The 19,652-nt window shown below is 37.6% G+C and overlaps 1 protein-coding gene across 1 annotated transcript; it reads right to left on the bottom strand.

The window, feature by feature from the left end:
- Positions 1-2,817: 2,817 nt before the first annotated feature.
- LOC104408017 lies at positions 2,818-19,561 on the bottom strand (the record flags this gene model as incomplete). The annotated part of the gene is made up of 5 exons (XM_010017452.1): positions 19,496-19,561; positions 17,251-17,293; positions 13,622-14,296; positions 12,705-12,767; positions 2,818-2,949 (listed from the first exon to the last, which is right to left on the bottom strand). Coding segments are annotated over exons 1-5 (979 nt in total), but the record flags the coding sequence as incomplete, so codon positions are not given.
- Positions 19,562-19,652: the final 91 nt, after the last annotated feature.

Raw genomic sequence — 19,652 nt, 5'->3', positions numbered from 1 at the left:
CAGTTTGCGATGCCTGGAGCGTGGCAGAATGAAGGTGTTTTCCCTGTTTACTTTTCTTCTTGCAAAATGCATATTCTCATTTTTTTACAGACTGTGTAACTCAGGTGTATCTTTTAGATTTTCTGGGTGCAATGTTTCTCTTAACATTGTGACAGATGTCAGGAATCACTTCTAAAATGTGATGAAAGTAGAGAACCTGGCAGAAATCTCAGGGTAAATTTTGACTTCAGGAATTGGAAGTCTTGAAGTGAATCAGGTGTGTGCCACCTCATCAGTATTTCATTCAGAAGCCCTGAGCCTAATTTGGAGAACGTGTTAAAGGTGATGTAATTTGGACTCTTTTTTTACCACTCCATTTAATGTGTCAATAAAGTCCAGAAAAATAAGGAGTAAGTGTAATGCTTGTTGGGGAAAGAAGAGAGACCACTAATTCTGTGATGTGTTCATACAAAGAGTAGCAAAAGTTTCTCATGGTGCAGCCATTTACCTGTCTGTCCCATCTTTTCCCCTTCCATTGTGACAGTTAGCATCTGAGGAGCAGTATCGACCTGTTCACAATTAGGGCATGCAGAAAGTCTTGCAGGCAGCTGGTTAAAGGACTGTGGGTGCCCTGACTACTCTTTTTTTTACAAACTCCTTTCTTGGCCCTTTAGAGTTGAAACTTACAGTCCGAGTTCCTACTGCCAAAAGTGTATTTCAAGTGTTATTTGCTGTGTGCAAATATTTAGAATACAAGTGTAACAGTGTAATTCAGGGCTGTGTTTCCTGGATTCTTTATTTCCCCCCCCCCCCTTTTTTTTTGTTTTTAATAAATCCTTTGTTTCTGAGCCGTGTTTTGTGACTGTGATCTAAATTTAAGAAAACAGACTGTAAGGCTAAATCCAAAAGCACAAAGTAAAACTCACTGTGAGTTCAGTGGTGAATTCTGTTTGTGTCCAGGAAATTCTGGTCCTGTGGAAGGCAATGGCAGAAGTTCTTGTATTTGCAAGAGCACGAGAATTACTTGCTATCCTTTGTTTATATAAAACCACCCAGAGAGAATGACAAACACTGCAGAGTTTCAGAGTTATTTCTGAAAATAAGCTGACCAAAATTCCACAGGTGTTATGTATGCTCCTGTGTGTTACTTTCACATATGAATTGATTTGGGGACTAAAGAAAACGGCTCTATACACGCAATCCTAAGGTTACAGTTAATGTATAGTATTGTAAAGGCTATCATTTTCTCAAGCCATGTGTACATCTAGTTTATGAACAAAGCCACTTGCTTGTAGCATTGGAAAAAATGCATAAGAAGATTAATATTGAAAAAAAATTTGAACCCTGCAAGCTGAGAGAGAGATGCCAATGCCATGTATTGCCTGGAAGGCAAGGATCCACCATATTCTGGAATTCAGTGATGACCCATATTGCATATCTGAACATCTCCACACTACTTAGAGTTGGCATTAGCTGAGTCACTTGCTACTTTCAATTTTAGCTCCTCATAGAGAAGGTATATTAGAAAAATCAATAGACAAATCGATATGTTTTACCCAAGTTATCAGATGTGCTCCAGATGCTTAAGTTGCCAAATAGCATTTGATTCAAATAAAATGTATCTCACATCCTTTGTATTAAAGTGAGAGTTGGCGTGTATTTCCCTTCCTTCTCTCTCCATTCCCAGTTGAGTAGCATTTGCACTCTGGCACCAATTTATGTGGAATTTCAATGTGGTTTTGAAATAAAATTGATTAGCATTTTCCCTCCTGAAAAACTGTCTTAACATTCCAACAATTACGGGAAATTAGGTTGTATAAAAATACTTTTTAGTTTTATTTCCCAAATAAAGAAATAATGCAGCATAATGAAGAGTTGTGCAAGAGAGCTCTAGGAGTACTTAGAAAAAGCAACAGTCAGTGAAGTGGAAAAATGAGAGAACGAAGACTGGATTTCACAGTAAACTGTTTCCATTGGATTTCATCTCTAGATATTACATTGATTTTTTATGTGCATACAAATTATATTCATGGGAACACTACAGGGTAAATTAACAGTGCATTGCACTTAGATTAGACATGCAAATGACAGAAATGGGAGGTAAATATGTAGAAATCAGCATGTACTTAACTCATTGACAAATGGGAGCATCAGGAAAACAGTTTAGGACAAATTATATTTTGTAGGAAGATGCATAGCTTTTGGTAAAGGTGTTGGTAATGCTCTTCTCAAATTCTCTCACAACAGTGATAGCCTTTAATGTAAAACTGATAAGCACTTTCTTTTTGACCAGCTAATACTCACGTAAATATATGAAAAAAACCCCAGCCAAATCCAGAGTCTGCATGGTTTCATGGTGATAATGGGACACGGTACCTCTCATCTATTGGTTAGAATCATACCTTGGTACATACCCCTTTGGTGAACTTGCAGTGACATGGGAATTTCAGTTATTTCCAAAGCTCAGTATGTCACTGAAAAAAACCACCACTGCAATTTGCAATGGTAATAACCCTTGCTGGCAGGAATAACCAAGTCACCAAGATTTGAAGGAATGGGAACACTGACACTCCAAAAGTCTGGGGGAAAGGAGGAGGTTATCTACATGAATAGTTCACCCATGCAGTGCGAATTACATCTGCTTAAACAGACTTGCACCCATGCAGTAAACTGCAGTGATGTAGCTGGCAGATTACTCTGGTGGTTTTATTCCACTGGATTCATCAGAGATTTCATTTCATTTCATTTCAGAGATTTCAAGTTAGCTAGTACTGATGATTTATGAAGCTGGTATTCACTGTAAACTCTTGTCCTGACTTGATCAGCTGGTCTATTTACCTGAACGATCTTTACTACTAGTTACGATGGCTAGAAGTTGCACCTCATTATGTGCTGGCTCATACATATATGTCATATCTATATCTGTGCTTCCAGTGAGAGCTCCATGGGCATCTTGAAGCTTCTCAATTTCTTTGTAAAAGTAGAGACAAGAAATTAATGGAGTTCAGAGGGAGTCACGCAAACGTTTTGGAGGAAGTTGCTAAGAAAATGGCAGAGCAAAGTCTTCCCTGCAATGTCATAGGGAGCTCTGCTGAAACAAAGGATACGAAGATGTTCTCAGAGAAAACTAAGGACTCACGTTTTATCAGGTAACTAAACTGTTGTTGACATAGATTACCAGCATCAGCCAGTGTGTTGTTTCAGACACGGTCAATGCACAAAACGTTTATGTCTCCTGTCTCAGCCTCTTCTGTCATTCTTGTGTTTCTTGCCTCCATGAAGAAGGCACAACATTGGATACGAGGATGCTAGTGATTTACCCAGACTCAAACAGGACCTCATCAGTCTTGACCTAGGACCCTCCATTCACACCCATTGCCGAACAGCCTTCTGCCTCTGAAAAGATCTCATTTTAAACTGAATATAAAAATTCAGTCTTCCGCCAAGAGGACTGAAGGGCATGATTGCACATGCTTTAATTAAAGGTCACGGGTCTGACAAGCTGTGACGTTATCGAAGATACAGCTTTTTTCTTTAGAGCTGCAGATTACTGTTTTGTGAGCCAGCTCTTTTTCTGAGCACTGTCCCCAGTTTCCTGACTCTCGCTGTTGGCATAATGGACCCAAAGTAGTGATGAAACTTTGTAAGAACGCAGTAGCTCAGCTCCTGCTCGTGCCAGGTCACTGCTGCTCCTCTTTTCTCCTGTCTTCCTGACTGAACAAGGAGCTTGAGAAGCAGCTGGAGTCTATGACTTGTAAGCTCACTAATTCAGGAATGGACAGACTTTCTGTCAGAACCTATTCCTCTTCATCCTATTTTCTGTCCTCTCCCTTCTGAGTAAGTTTCCCCATCCCTGCTGCAGGCTCAGTGTGGTGGCTCCTTCAGTGAAATCCAGGACACTGTTTGTTTACAATAGGTTTGCATATTCAATCTCTAATGTAGGCAAGTCTCAGATATTTTGTTAAGATACTGTAGAGAAGTTTTCCATCCTGCAGACAAAGAGGTAGTTTTGCTTTACAGAGTAGCTCTAATAGTTTTCAGAAAAAAAAGCTTATAAAAACCAAAGTCCTCTTTTGAAGTAGAATTAAAATTTTGTTTCTTCTGTTAGTATTTGTCCCTTGTAAAGTACTCTTTAAATTACAGCATAAATTCACAGCAACATCCACTGGCCGTGTTAGGCCATATTTCTTCTTTGGTCTCTCAAGTGAGAGTATTCTATTGAAGTACAGTTAGAAAAATTAGCCCTTCCAGTTGCTTTTTGCATGCGTACATCAAACTGCCATTCTTGGGGAACGATTGCTTGGCCTGGCATGTTGGATCCTGGAAACTTGTCTGTGCTTTTGTTCGCAAACAGATTACTTTGTTACCTCTAAAGATTTAGCAAGTACCTCATTTTTTTTTGTAGCTGAGTTTCATTTCCCTGTTCTTGTTCTGTATGAATAGATGTCTTCTAGTCACATTCATATATTTTTCCCCTGGTTAATTGCTTGAAATGTTTGCTACAGTCATTGGCCTCTGTGGAATTTGTCAGACTGCACATTGGTGGTGGATTTAAAAAATGTATTTGGACATGTTTTGAATCTGTAAACCAATGTATTCACTGTAGTACACTGGGCCTGTTCTTTACCGCCCTCCACAGTCATTCACATTGGCACAAAAATCAGAGCTGACTTCCATGAGTTAAGGATCAGGCTATTAAGAAAAAAAATAATCATAATATATATTTGACAGATAGAATTACAGTTTGTTTTCTAAGAAATATCAAGTTTGGTTCTTTGTTTTGTTTTTTAATTTTCTGTTGCTTAGATTCTTTCCTTAACAGGCTACAGCGCTACTGGCAATCTCAAACATTCACAAGTCAAGTCCCCAGAATACCAGAAGATTGTCTTGAATATGGTCCATTTTGACTATAGTCTGAAACAATCAAAGAGGAAAGAGAATTGGAGAAAGCACAAAACCAAGTGCTAATCTAGGTTTGTATGTTTATGAAACTCGTTTGAGAGGCAGAGGAAGATCTCTTCTACAGCCCTTGACCTGCTGTTTATTTGGAGTAAATAGTGAAGCCTGTGCTGCAGCAGAGACTGTATTTCAGACTACCCTCCTTGCAGGAAGCTGCCCCTTGCTGCTGGGCTGTAGGAACATACAGTATCTAGTTCAGCTCTTACTGATTGCATGTTGTGTAGCTTTGCAGTGCTGAGGGGAACAGCTTCACTGTGAAGATCAGCATGCTTGAGAAATATCCCATGACCTGTTGAGTGGTGCATCTTCCTTTAAACTGAGGTTCAGATCATCTGGAGATACAAGGGATGCAGTTCAATGTCTTGAAATTAGTAGAAACCAAATTTTTATTTTTTAATTTAAATAAATACACACCAAATAAACACTAAATTTTCAGCTTTAAGCTACAGCAGTTTTACCTAAGTCTCTAGGCTTGTGATGCACAGTAGTCATCAAGCTGGCTGCTGAATTATTTCCTTATAAGATCATTTAACTTCAAAACTTCGTATTATACAGGTCACATGTTCTGGTGATATTCAGAAGGGAATTGTCACTTTCAGACAACTAATATCAGTCATTCTTCTATCTATATTTGGATTGCAGGCTCAGGAAAGTGTGATGGCAGTTATTAACTGCTCTCAAGAAATCCACTTGCAAGATGGATTTATTTCTTGATTAATGATGGAGATTATTCAAGTATTAATTCCAGTTTTTTATATCGCAAACTTGATATCATCCTTGTTCTCTCCACCCTTAAAATTACTATGATTACTCTAATTGTTAGAAAGCTATTATTTGATTCAGATTTGCAAAGTAATTATCAGCTAGTAGCACATCTGCCATTTCTTACTAAATTTTGGTATGTATTGTTGTATCTCAATTAACAAAAGATCTACTAACTGAAGCATTGCTGTATGAATTCTAGTAAGGCTTTCAAGCATGACATAAATTTTGTCCTGATTGATTCTGACTCTTGCTGTGTGCTGTTTAATTTGTTGCTTTGCATTTCAGAATTGTTCTGCGAAGCCAGTGCTTGATGTTTTATACAATGATTTCTTCGTCTGCAGAAATCAGATGTACATCTAGAGGTTTTAACTGATGGAGCATTCTTTGTGACATTATTTTTACTTCTTCTTTGTGAGTTGTATTCTCATTACCTTTTTTCTTTGATTGTGTCACAGGCTACAGGGATTAAACAGAATTACAGTTTTTAATCTCATCTTTAAGACGGTGCTACTATTATAATGGGATAATTTTCTCCACATGTCTAGCTTCTCTTTCATTAATATGAGGAGCATTGAAGGCAGCAAACATACTAGCTATTTATACTGGAGCATCATTGATTTGCTTTTTATACCAGCTGTTCTTCTCATATAAAGTTGTTCAACTTGTTGCAAAATTATAAAGCATTTAAGGATGAGATTTAAAAAATTCATAAATATGCACACATGTACACCCAGACAGACCCAGATTCTGCAAATGTTTCTGAACATTGCTGTATTAGATAAACAATTTCAGTAACTTACTGCTGAGCTGTTTACAGTGTGCCTTATACAGAAAATATATGAACAGTTCATGTGCAATGTAGCTTTCTCAACACTATAAACTCATCTGGATTGTGCAGTTCAGCTTATGTCTGTTTTCTGTAAGAATGCTTTCATAACCTTTCTTAGAAGCTATTATCAGACAAAATCCATTTCAGAGTGTCTGCAGGCTTCTCTCAAACTCCTACAGCCTCCAGATTCAGAACAACCCCTGATTACAATGGTTTTCCTTTACAACTTCTTTTTATTTCAGTGATTTTACCTACTGGCTCTACAAATAATGATAGCCATGAAAGTACTAATAGAAAGTTGAAAGTTAGAAATAAAATTAATTTGTGTAATCCATAGGTAGGTTGGGAAGAGTGGAATATATGCTGTTTCAGTTGCATTTAATGGCTGCTTAATTTGCTTATTTAGATAATTGTATTGTCCTTAGTATTTACACGTATAACTAGCACAGCAGGAACCGAGCATGTTGTTTGTATATTAGAATGACTAAATAATTCTGAAACCCTTGAACAAACTGGATTGTGATCCACAACTTCAGAATTTTTATGGAAGAGGAGCAAAGAAGGATAGTAAAAATTTCTGCTATATTGGAGCTGTATATCCCAGGCTATAGAGATACTGACTTTTTAATTGGTATCTGATATTTTTATAATTATTGTTTTTTTAAACAGTACAGTATTCTAGATATGTACTTTGATTTTTAATATGGTTATTTTAAAAATTGAATTGCATATTTTATTATTAAAAATCAGGTCTGAGCACATACATTTAAGTCTAATCTGTTTATATGACAGAAATATATATGTATCTGTCAACATCACCAATGGATGCATTGTGGAGTGGAGCATTTGAATTGCTTGGAGTAGAATGCTGTAACACTAATTATTTCCTTTTAGACTTGCAGTAGAATTGTATTCTACAACAGCAAAATGCTTTAATTACATGTTAAATCAGTTTATTCAGGATGATATTCACTTACATTTACATCGCTGCTTCTCATGCCCAGAATTCTGGTGTGTAGCTGTTTGGAAGAGGAACTGGGCTCTCCTGGGCATGGAGAGCTTGGCTTTCATAGGGAAGGCCAGCATGGGGGAGAGCACTGAGGGGTCAGGACTCTTCAGTTTCATAGTCCTGCATGACATTCAAGAGCTTCAGCTTCTGTTACAAGTTAGGTGGCTCTCTATTCCCTTCCCTCTTGCAAGTTAGAAAATCATGTGTATACTGACTTATACATAGAACTTTCCTTCCCCTCCCTCCCCCAATTCTGGCTTTGTTAAGTATCATATACTTACTAAAGCTTTCTCTTACACCCAATTGGACAGCATGGAAACATGAAAATATTTTTTCAGCAGGCAGATTAATGTCTTTTTTCTTACTAATGAAAGTGGGGGAGCTTTTCTGTTGCAACTCACTGCTTCAGAAGGCAAATGTCTCCTTCTCCAAAACAAAACTATATTATCTAATAGAAGCCTATTCTCAGGCTGTTTTTCTCAGGCTGTTTTTCACTACAAGTTCAGATTTATCTGATGTTTTTTTCTGGTGCAGAGGATTCCCCCATTATTTTTCTACTCCACTTGGACAGAAGCAGCCATTTAAAAATACAGCAGGGCTGGCTCTTTGCCTTGTTTTTTCTTGTTCTTAGATGTACTAACATGTCACAAGTCTATAGTGTAAACCATGCACTGTCTTCAAAGGACACAAATAGGTAAGCTCTGTGTGCTGAAAGTACTAAACGAATGTTAAACCAGTTAAATAAAAATGCTAAGTGTTGAAAGCTCCAGAGGGTTTTTGAATAGCTGACAGCTCTGTCTGGAGACAAGAACTTCCCAGGAGCAGGTGCTTTAACTGAGACTTTGCTTGCTGAGCTATCAGGTTGACTCAAGTTTGCTACACATTGTGCTGAGAAATCTGTCAGGGCACAGGAAAATTAGTACAGTATGGTCTTATGGTTGAAATAAAGTCCACAAGCATGAGTTTTACTAACCTTATGCTCTGTGCTGCTAATTAAACTAGTTCTTGTTTCCATGGTTGTTGGTAAAATCAGAATCAGGCTCTATATAATCTTTCTACATTGTTCTTAGAGTAATTGTTCAAGTCTAATTCCTGTGTGTTGACATAAACTTTGTTTGTCTCTGATGAACTAGGATATTGGGATGCTGGGTTCTGCTTTGACAGTATTGGGTGACAGGAAACCTGAAGTGGGAAATTCAGTTTGGAACTGGAAGTCAGCAAAGTGGATGCAGACACAGAAGGGCAGAGTAAACACTGGAGAAGGAGGAAGAGAGGATGAAATAGTTAACGAAGCTGCCCAGGTCCTGAGTTGTACTGGGAACAGGTAAGGTGCAGAGGAATGATTCATGAACTTCACAGAATCATAGAATTGTTAGGGTTCATATCCAACTTCCTACCTAAACATAGTGTAAACATAGATGCATAGATTTGCAAAAATCACAGAAGATCTGACCTCCAGCTTTCAGCAACATCCTCTATGCCAAAGCAACATTGAGACAAGGTAGCACACGATGTGCCATGGTGGCTTTCGGCTATTTGAAGTGGTCCTTCCAGGGCATTTCTCAGGTGCTTGGATGCACCTGATCAGAAATCTGTGTTTTCTAAAAAGATTCCAAACTTGGTTTCTAGTACAAAAATTGTGATTTTTGACCCAGATTCACGTGATCCATTTGACACAACACTACACCTTACTAACAGATTTGCAAGTTATTATCACTATTTGGCATATAATATAGATTAAAGATGTTACAAATGTTTAATTGTTTTAACATGCACAGGCCAGGTAATACAAACCTGAGAAAGTCCTGGTTAAAATTACACTTCAGAGGAATTCAGAGCTTTAGGTACAGGAAGGCACATGTAGATCAGTCAGCCATTGCTGTGTCATACAGTGATGCTGTATTGTTCCTGTATGATTGGGGCACTTTCATTTTCATAATCTCATTTCTGGTGACACCAGAACAAGTGTCAGAGGCTGTGAATGTTCCATTTTTTTCTTTTTTTCCCTCATGGTGTCACTACAGGCCAAACCTGACTTATCCTCATGCAACCCTGTACACAAGCTCCACCAGAGTGGAAGAGGTGTTTGTGCTCTGCTGACTCCAAAGGGAAGAGCTGTCTTCCATGACCTGTTTCAGGGAGTACAAGAAATGGATAACTGTTGGGTGGGCATAAATGAGTGTGCATAAGTTTGAGTGGCTATACAGCTTGGAGGCTTCTTTTTCTACAAAGCTTTTATTTGTGCTCCTGGGCAGTGATTATATTCAATATGAAAGAAGGCAAGTCTCAGAGTCAGCAGTTGTGCTGGGAAGCGAATGTATCAGAAATTAAACTGTATACTAACTTTCTGGGCTTTATAGGCTGAGACATTTTATTGCACTTTTAGAAGAAATATTTGTATAAACTGGTGAAGGTCAACTGCAAAGGCAATGCTATTATCTGGTTTAAAATTATTACCTGTAAAATGTAATAACCTTAATAAAAGGTTCTTATGTTCAGGCCTAGTTCTCTTACTGCTTATCATTAAGACACAGTTTATTGAAAGTGTTAGCAAATGTATGGTTCAAACATAATTTCATTATGCAGAAGTAATTTTCTTTAGTGCAAAAAGGAGAGCAATTGGCAGTATTTATTTATGAGAGCATACATGACCTCCGTTCCAGCTTTATGTCATATGCTGGCATTTCATCTGTGTACTCCAAAAGTAGATCTGCTCTAAAATGATGACCTCTGTCTAACTTATGGGCAGAACAGAGGTGACAATGGTCAAAATGCTGGGATTCTGACTGCCTGACATTTTTATCAACCCCAGTAATGCATTTCAGCTGGAAAATGCTGGAGTTGTCAACATGCAGTTTTTGGATATTGTGTTCCTGTCAAATGTTCTGTAATTCAGCATTTGTAACTGCTGTTTTTACTTCTAAAGGAGTCCCTTGCACCACATGTATCGCCTCAGACATTCCTGTACAAGCATGTAATTCATCCACTGAATTTTCAAGAACCTTTCTGTCTTCTCATTAAATGGTAATTTCCTGTATCAGAAATTTAATGTCCTCTCTAATTGTAGGATGATATTTCAAGATCAGAAAATTATTTATTTTCATATGCCAAGTGGATTTGGGGGTTTGGAATTCAGGTAAAATATACAACTTGATTAGTTTCTTATTCCTTTTAAATTTTTACTTCAACTTGTTTGCAAATTAGTACTTTGACATTTTCATCACAAAATGACATACTAACCCTACCCCTTCAGCTGCGATGAAAAACATTAAGATTGCAATGTCAAGCTTTCAGAAGCTAGGGAAAAAAAATGGCATCTTGTCTAAATAGTGCATTCCTAACTTGGCCCTTACCTCAGTTGAAGACATTACAATATTTCTGTTAATTATATGAAAAAGTCTATTTTTCTCTTGCCACATTTAATATCCAAAGTAGGGGTGTTTTGTAGATTAATTAGAATTGTGTAATGAAGAAATGCTTCATTAAATTATTCTAATTACATGAAGCAGGTTTTGTTGCAGAAGTTGGAAGATATTTAGCAAACTCAGGGATTACCAGCAGAAAAAAGTTTGTCTATATTATGGCAGCTGCAGTTTGCCTTGAAGAGATGGATTGTTCTCTTTTATCTGCTGCAGTATTTCTGGACAAGTTATCAAAATAAAACTTTTCACAGGTGGTCACTGGTTTCCTTGTTGCTAGAGATCACTAGAAATGTTCTGAACATTCAGAGCTGAAAGCCAGGGCAGTGGGAGCTGGGCTCTGAGCACATAAAATGCCACACAATGATTTCCCAAATGCGATGTCCAAAGTAAGCATGTACATTTGACCTCAGTCTTCTATGCCTATGTTTCAAGATGTTCCTCATCTTTCAGGTTATTTTGAAAGTAAATTATATTATGGATTTGAACTATTATAATAAAATAGGGATTGGGTAATTTTGTCTTCAGAACAGTGTTTGAACTGTGCACAGTAAGAAAGCTACAGATAGATACCCACTGAATGATGAAGACAAAATAAACTGTTGCTCATTACATAAAAAGAATCCTCCTCCACTGCAGCATTCAGGTGCTATACAAACAAACAAAAAGTTAAAAGACATTGGAAAAAAAAAAACCCATAAAAAAGCATACTGACAGCTATGTGATCAAACTGGAAATATCTAAGATGGGAGTTCTCAGGCTATGGTATGTGTACCACTAGTGGTATGAGAGCTATTTCGAAGTGGTCTTCAAATAAAATCTGAGAAGAAGAATGTCTTCTCCTGTGTGTGAGTTGCTCTTATCGCATTCCCACAGGAAACTTGTACGAAGATCTGGAAGCATGTGTATGGTTTAGTACATACCATGTTTCCACCATCATTAACCTGGTAAAATGCAGTTCTTTTTCCAGAACAAACTGAAATGGTTACTCCCGACTTAAAGGATGTCCTGTTAGGTGATAAGCCACAAAAGTGCTGTGTTACAAACTTACTCCCCTCTTTGGATTTTTTGCAGGGAAGATGAAGTCAAATAGCATTGTGTCCTTCTAGGAATATCCTCAGGTGCACTTCACAAGCTTCTGCCAAGTAAGCTAATGGAGCCAGTGAGAACAAACAGGAGGGAGTTGTTGTTTTGTGTAATTTTAAAGTAATTTACTGACAGCTAAGGAACTGTATTCCAGTACATAAACTGTAGCAGGCAAAGACTTTTCCCACCTGCTACTCCTCAAACCTGCCCAGACTCTTCTTATTTCTAGCTTTCATTCTCATCTGATTGTAATTGCCTGGCATTCACAGTTTGTGTTCCTCAAACTTCTCATAGCTCATTGCTTAGCACGTCTGGGCTCCTTGTCCCAGCTCCATTAATCTCCGTCATTTCCTCAGCTCAGTCTTGCCATCTGGCCAACTCTGAACCCTATCTTCCCCATCTTTGTCCAAGTCTCAGGTTTTGTCCACACACTAGGGCTCTTCATGACTAAGGCACAGCAGGGCCGTTGGGGCTTTATTGCTCAAATCTGTATTTTAAGTGAGCAAGTATTTCAAAGCAGGTTTTTCTGAAAGTTAATAACTTAGCAAAAGCTGTGTGTTTTCACTGTGGTCTTGCTACACATTTCTGATTAAATTTTCTGATACAATGGGCTTGCTGGATAGAAACACACATCTAAGAAGCATGTTTAAGTGAGTACTTTTTATCACAATATACTCGATGGCTATGTAAGCAACCATGTACATACATATTGCTATGTAAACTGAAAGTGTAGATATAAGCTCAAGAAATTTTGCATAAGTGAAGTTATCTGAAAACTGAAAATTTCTTAAATGGATAAAATTGTAATTAGTCATGCTGTCATTAACTAATCATTTAAGTAGTTTTATTAGTATGTGATCATGCATTTAAGAATCAGATTTGAACTCAAAAGCATAGTAAAAATAATACTGCAATCCTATTTCACTTGGAATATTTATTCATCTGAACATTTATTCAAACAAAAGCAGTTTCCACTGAACTGCTAAAGATACATAAATGTACAGTGATTTTTTGATCAATACATCAGAATTAATAGTGTCAAGTGAGTCCTAACCAACATATACAATTAAATGAGTAGAAGAATAACTCACATAGTATTTACAGCAGTGAGGGAGGTGACAAATAACATTTCAAAGACATTCATAACTGACAAAAGAAAAATTAATGCTTTCTACTAGGTATAATACATGGGTGTACATGTTTGAATATACAGTTATAAATATACGTACATGTGCATTAATTTGACTCTAACAGAGAATTAGTGTACAGTAATATGATTCATACAGGACAATTTTAAAAATAATTTTATTGGTTAGTGCTGATGGATTTACTCTTCTACAGAATAATCTGTGCAGGCCGTTGACTAGTAGAAATTTAAAAACAGTATTAATTGCTATAATTTCAAAGCTAATATACTCATTGATAATCACTGGCTTGCTTAAAAAAGTATGCCTTTTTGCTGTCTTTAAACATATACAAGCGTTCAGAATTGTACAGTATATATCAATACATTGTATCTTGACAGACTAGGCTGCCTGCAAACTTACTGCTCTTCAAATACTTTCTAGTACTTACAGATGTGTCTGAATGCTTCACTTTGTTGCTGCTTCTGAGTGGAGAAGAAAAGGGAATTAGGGAAGCCCTGTTGAATATTTAGGAAAATGTTCTGCTGCATAAGTGAGGTAGCAGGAGATCCATAAAACCAGTCCACAGAAATGCCGTGTGGTTTTTCAGTCTGTAGTGGAAGTGAAAACTTCCCCATGATTAAATCACTGTTTACATTCCATTTTTGATATTCATGCACAAACTGCAGTCTGTCAGCATCCAGCATTTTCCACATAGGATCCAGAAAATAATATGTTTGATAAAGCCAATGTGGTGCTGGATAGGAAGGATAGTGTCCCCATGGCATGAAATAATTCACAGCAAGGCAATGCTCTAGCTCCTTTAAACGCCCTCGCTTTCGTGACCTTCGATGTTGCCTGAAGTCTCCATGAACAAAGTCATTTAAGTTTGATGGGTGAATACTCCAGTAGTTTCCTTTGCCATCCTCACATCTTCCCACCTTGATGAAACAGTCATTTAGTGAAAGGTTGTGCCTTACACTGTTCCTCCAGCCTCGACCTTTGTTCCTGTAGAAAGGAAAGTTATCTTCAATATATTTGTAGATAGCAGCTAAATTCAATTTGTTTGTAGGGGAAGAAAGAATTGCCTTTGCAATTAAGGCTATGTAAGATAGGGGTGGTTTTTCTGGAAATCTTGATTCATCTGCAGCCACAGAAAGACCCTTTTTAGCATGTATGAGCGAGCTGGGAATTTGGGGTGGAATCCTGTGAACGAGTTTTCCTTCTTCTCCTCCTGCTGCACAGATGTTTAGATTTCCTTCATTGTTTTCAGAAAAGTTTTCACTCATTATAGCAGCCTGAAGTCTAGCATTTAGTTTATGTGTCCAAATATTTTACTTCAAGTAGTCCGTCAAATAATTGGTCCAGTGAATACAAGCAGGAGAAATGAAAGTTGGACTTTAAATGTGGTGCTCTCACGTACCCAGATTCCTATTTTATACTCTGTTAAGTCAACATCCTCAACAATGAAAACAGAACTGCCTATGTTTACAAAAGTCAAGGTGCAAGCCCTAGCTGAATGAAAAAAAAAAAACCAAAATAATTAGACTATGTTAAGTATGAAGATAAACAGACCATGACGTTAGCCTCTCACTTCATTATAATCTGTGAAAACACCCTTCAGCGTTCCCCATTGAAACATAATGATTAATGAGAAAGTGATGGTGGCTAGATAGAGTTGTGAAAGGATTAGACCCTCCAGTGATATGCAGAACAAATTGAAACCAACATGTTGGTTCCTGTGTTTTACACTTAGTCAAACATGTTGTATTTAGTACAATAAACATTTGTTTTACGTGCTAAAAGAAAGTAGTGTGTGAAATGAAGCCTGCTATCAAATTTTGTATTTGCAGGGGACATATTCTTGGTGAAATGGAATTATAGAACAGAACCCCCACAAATTGCTCCCCTTTTTTCTTATTAACTCTCTGATCCCAATTGTGCAACTAGTTTTCATGACGAGTATGCATGTGATCAGTCCTGCTGACCCAGGAAACTACTTGATGGAGCAAGTACCACTCAGAGCAAGTGAGCACTGTGCTCTGGGACCCTCAAAGCACAAACTGTCCTTTGAACTTTCCCATTGTCCTCAGCCTCCTGAGTTCTGACACTGTTAAGGACAAGAGACTCATTCTGTGGTTAATCAAGGAAAGTAATTGAATATGTTTAGTATGTTCTAAAGCAAAACAAAATAAAATGGTAGAAGCTTTGAAAGAACATGCATTGTCTTCTTCTGGGTAACCTTTGATGATTAAAATATGTAGTCACAGATGAGATCTGTGTTTTGAGGCATCAACAACAGCCTCAAAGACTTAACCTTATGAGGCTGAAGTTGATGTTGTTGTTCAAGCTCTGATGGGTTCTGAAAATAACCCGTGGTTGCTTCCTACAGATGCTAATTCTGGCAAAAGAGACAGGGGCATCTATTAAACTGATCCCTTTCACCCTGAGCCTGAAGTTCTCATCTTGGCTGATCATCTTGACAGGTGTTTGTAAGTCTTTTCTCAGGCTTTCACATCCACCAGCCTATGCTTCAGTTGGTAGCCACAATGTTTTTAGAGCAGGAAGAAGACTCAGTGCAATGCTATAGTTCACATGGGTTATCCAGCATTTCTGTCAAGACAGAATTGCCACCTACTTGCTTGCAAGATTTAATAGATGACTTCCACTAACCATTGTGAATGGGATGAATGGGATGAGCAGCCTTGGCTGTTTCAAAATCCTAATGATGACATGATGAGATACTTCCTGGGTCCATAGTCTCAACAATAATTTATTTTGAAGGCATTCATTTGCCCTGCTCTGTCCCTACCAGAAATTTCCTTGGCACATCCCAAAGTTGCCATCATCTTTCCATTACTGGTGGCTTTTCATAGCTGTCTGATGACAAATTTACCCCGTTTGTTCTCTTCCTTTCTTATTTGCAGATGAATGGTTGCCAGATCATAGCAGAAATTACTGAGGTTAGCTCTGAAATGTGTGATCTGGCACTTTATTTCTTACAAATCATCACTTTTCTGTTGCTGCAACTGTAAGTATATCACGCCTAAAGGGTTTCCTATAATAATAACATCAAAAGTTTGATTTCAATTCAAAACACTGGATCCACTTTAGATTATTAGGTTATTTCTACCTAATTAGGTAGAAATTTTATTTCTATTTATTTCTACCTAATTAGGTTATTTTCTACCTAATAAATGAGATTTGTGTTTTTATGGAACTGGAGAACAAATGCTGCTCACTGTGACAAGGACCATCTATTTCCTTACCCCTATCTTCAAGAAAGAAACACAGAATCAGCCACCTGTTTCTGCTATTTTAGTAGTGACTTTGAAAATGGAGGGGATTTCAAAGAAGGTCTAGGCACAGAGACTAGACTTCTACTGTCTACAAATAGCCAAATTATATCAAGAATAAGCAAAACCACGTTATTACAATTTTCAATTTTGAGGGCAGGTTTTCAGAAACTGAGGACACCAAGGTTATTAAAGGAAGCCAGACCGAAGAGTTTAGAAATTTAAATGTACTAAATGCCCAAAAGTTGACAGTGTGAAACTTGAACTCAAACCCTAAGCATAAAGAAGAAAATGTGTAGGAAAGGGCTCCATACTTGAACAGATGAACGATCCTTTCAGTAAGTAGAGGAAGATTCTATAGGGAATCAAAGATAAAAGGGTGAGCAAAAAGAGCTACACTTGGAAGGGCTGAAATCTCCAGTCTCCAAGATAAAGATTGTACTTTTTTTCCCAGATATGACCTCAGGGAAAATATTAATCCCATACTTCTGGGTATCTTGCTTTTTCCTCCTTTCTCCACATTATTTCTAGAAGTAACTTTTGTTTTCTTCTGAGTCCTATCTTTAAAGGTGAAAGGGTGAAAAACTCTCTCTCCCCAAATCAAGTTTACTTCTGAAAAACATAAGTCAAATTCCTGGTTTATCCTTAATCTTTCTGGGAAACTTCTTGTCACTGCCTCAAATGTCTGCAAAGATTTCACATTAGAGGGAGAACTACCTTCACTAGCTCCATGTCTGCTTTTATCTGAAAGAAGAATCTGAGGCAGGGAAAGCTTACTGTCTACTCTTACTATACAGACTTTTTCCAACCTGGGGAAGCAGATTCTTCTACAAATATTCCCATTTTTGTTATTGCAGTCTCTACAGAGCTTCTAAAACATTGGATGGTTAGAAATCTGCTTGGCATTGTGAAAACAGCATAGATTTTAAACACTGAGCTGGATTTTACTCTGGGTCATAGAGACCAGTTGTAGTCATTGGACAAAGTTTTGTTAAAAAATTCTGACAGTGCATACAATCTACAACTAAGAGCAGAAAACAATTGAGGGCAGCCTTTGTCCTCACTCAACTTTTATTACTAATATTTAACTTCAATCGTGGAATTTAGAGAGAAACCCTTGCTTAAGTGAAATGCTGTGCTTTTTTCCCTAGCGCTACATGCTTTGAGAATGAACTGCTGTTTCAAAATACGTCTCGCAATATGCCAGCAATATTTTTTTCTAAAGAATAGAACCTTTAAAATCTTTCTTCTACCTCTTGTTCAGCACTTTTGACCATTCAACAGTCAGATAGAATAGTGTTATCTGCAAGGAGAGAATGTTTTTATGCCTTATCCTAATAGATTTATTTAATAGCAGCAAAGTAATACATATCATAGTCTCTGCTGAAGAATTACAGTTTTCTAGGACACTAGGGAACACACTGTTAGGAAGCCAAGTGGAACCAGATTTTATACTGCTCATCTTTAGTCCATGCTTAAGACATAATTGTTTTTCATTTAATGCAGAAAGGTATATTCTCTATCCTTCCAGTTAAGGCCAAGAAAGATCAGCTGGCCTGTTCTAACATAGATATGCCAAAAACATAGGCAGGTGCAAGTATTTTTTAATTAAAGGTCTGTTTGGCTATTGCTTTTGTTGCTCTACTGTGTGTTTAATTAAGTCCCAAGCCTGCTAACTCTGTGATGTTCTTACTATGCTGTTCAGTAGAGAAGCTACCCCATACAGTGCTGTTTTACTCTCTACACATTCTTCCTCTGTTCTACCTGTTTTTTCCCGTTACTTAGTGTTTAAGGACACCTGGAAACCATTTGTCTTGATTCAACATTTGAATTGAAGATGAGGCTTTAGAAAAGAAGTCATTAGAGAAGTTATTCCATTAAAATGTTCTAAAATTACCTGTTGCTGTTAGAGTCTGAAAGGAAATCGTCTGTTTGCTTTAGGTATATTGGGCACGATTTTGCAAGATGCAGAGAACAAACGGTATTATTTTTCATTAAAATATTTTCGCACATAGAAACAGTAACTGCAGTTCTTTTATGTAGAACAGTGCTTGCTTTGGCGTAACCCTGTACACACTTTTGATAAAATATTTGCACTGTCATGAAAAGTTTGACCCAGTAATAATTGTCCAGGTATGACCTAACTCAGGTGGAGAAAAGAGATAAACCTCTACCCTTCTGCACTGAAATAGGTGAAGCTTGTGGGTTGGAAATTGCTTTCTGCAAGCATGTGGCCTTCCTCTGTTGTCAAAAAAGAAAAAAAAAAAAAAACCCCAAAACCTCCAAAACAATCCAACCCCAAAAACGAAACCCCTCTTTAACCAGACTAACCTGCTTTCATACAGTCTAGCAGCAATACTAGTTTCCATGGCTTTTCTTTTCCTGCTTTCTTCTTTCATTTTCAATTAGAAATGAACCCCTTCTCAAAGCATGCCTTGGTCTGAGGTATGCCTTTCTTTTCCCTGAGCAGAGTTGTTGGGCAGCCCTCCTCCTGTTTGCACCTCTTACCTCTGTGATCCATCAGAGTCTATTGTGGAAGTTACTTTCCCATTTACATTTGTGTATGCAGCTTTTTCTAAAGAAACATACAGAATGAAAAAGAGGAAATGGCTCTTCACAGAAACAGGTGCAATCATTAGGGTAACAGTGTCACAAATAAGTTCTCCTTGTTTACATAATTACTACAGTAATATTTTCTTAGATTATGTTGACAGAATAAATTGCGTGGCCTCTAGAGCAAAAAGCCTCATTTTCCAAACTGTTCCTAATTCACACAGTACAAAGCCAAAACATGCATGTGGCAAATCATCTTTGCAATTATGTGCAGAGCAGTAAGTGGGAGCAGGCAGAAGTGGTGCCTGCGAGACCTGAGCCATTTGAAAATGTGACTGAAGAACTAGGTTTCTAGCCTGTGCTGAGGTCTTTGATGATGCCACTAATGCTGTCAGTCTCTGACGTGTCTAATCCCAAGAAAGTCGTGTTGTATTTCTTAGCTCACACTGCACCATTAGATTATAGCCTAGGCTTACCATTTGAGACAGATATGGGGGGAGTGACCTTTTGTGTTCATGATATTTGTGCCGTAAAGACTGCATCTTTCCATGTAGGGAATGCCATAAAAGTAAAAGCCAAATGCTAACTGCTTAAGTTGATTGAGAAGCCACGGTTTTATTTCATGTCATCGGA

Source organism: Nestor notabilis, unplaced genomic scaffold, assembly GCF_000696875.1.
Source record: "Nestor notabilis isolate BGI_N333 unplaced genomic scaffold, ASM69687v1 scaffold26336, whole genome shotgun sequence".
NCBI lineage: Eukaryota > Metazoa > Chordata > Aves > Psittaciformes > Psittacidae > Nestor > Nestor notabilis.
Note: the sequence above shows the minus strand (reverse complement) of the source record. Positions and strands in the feature narration are given on the sequence as shown.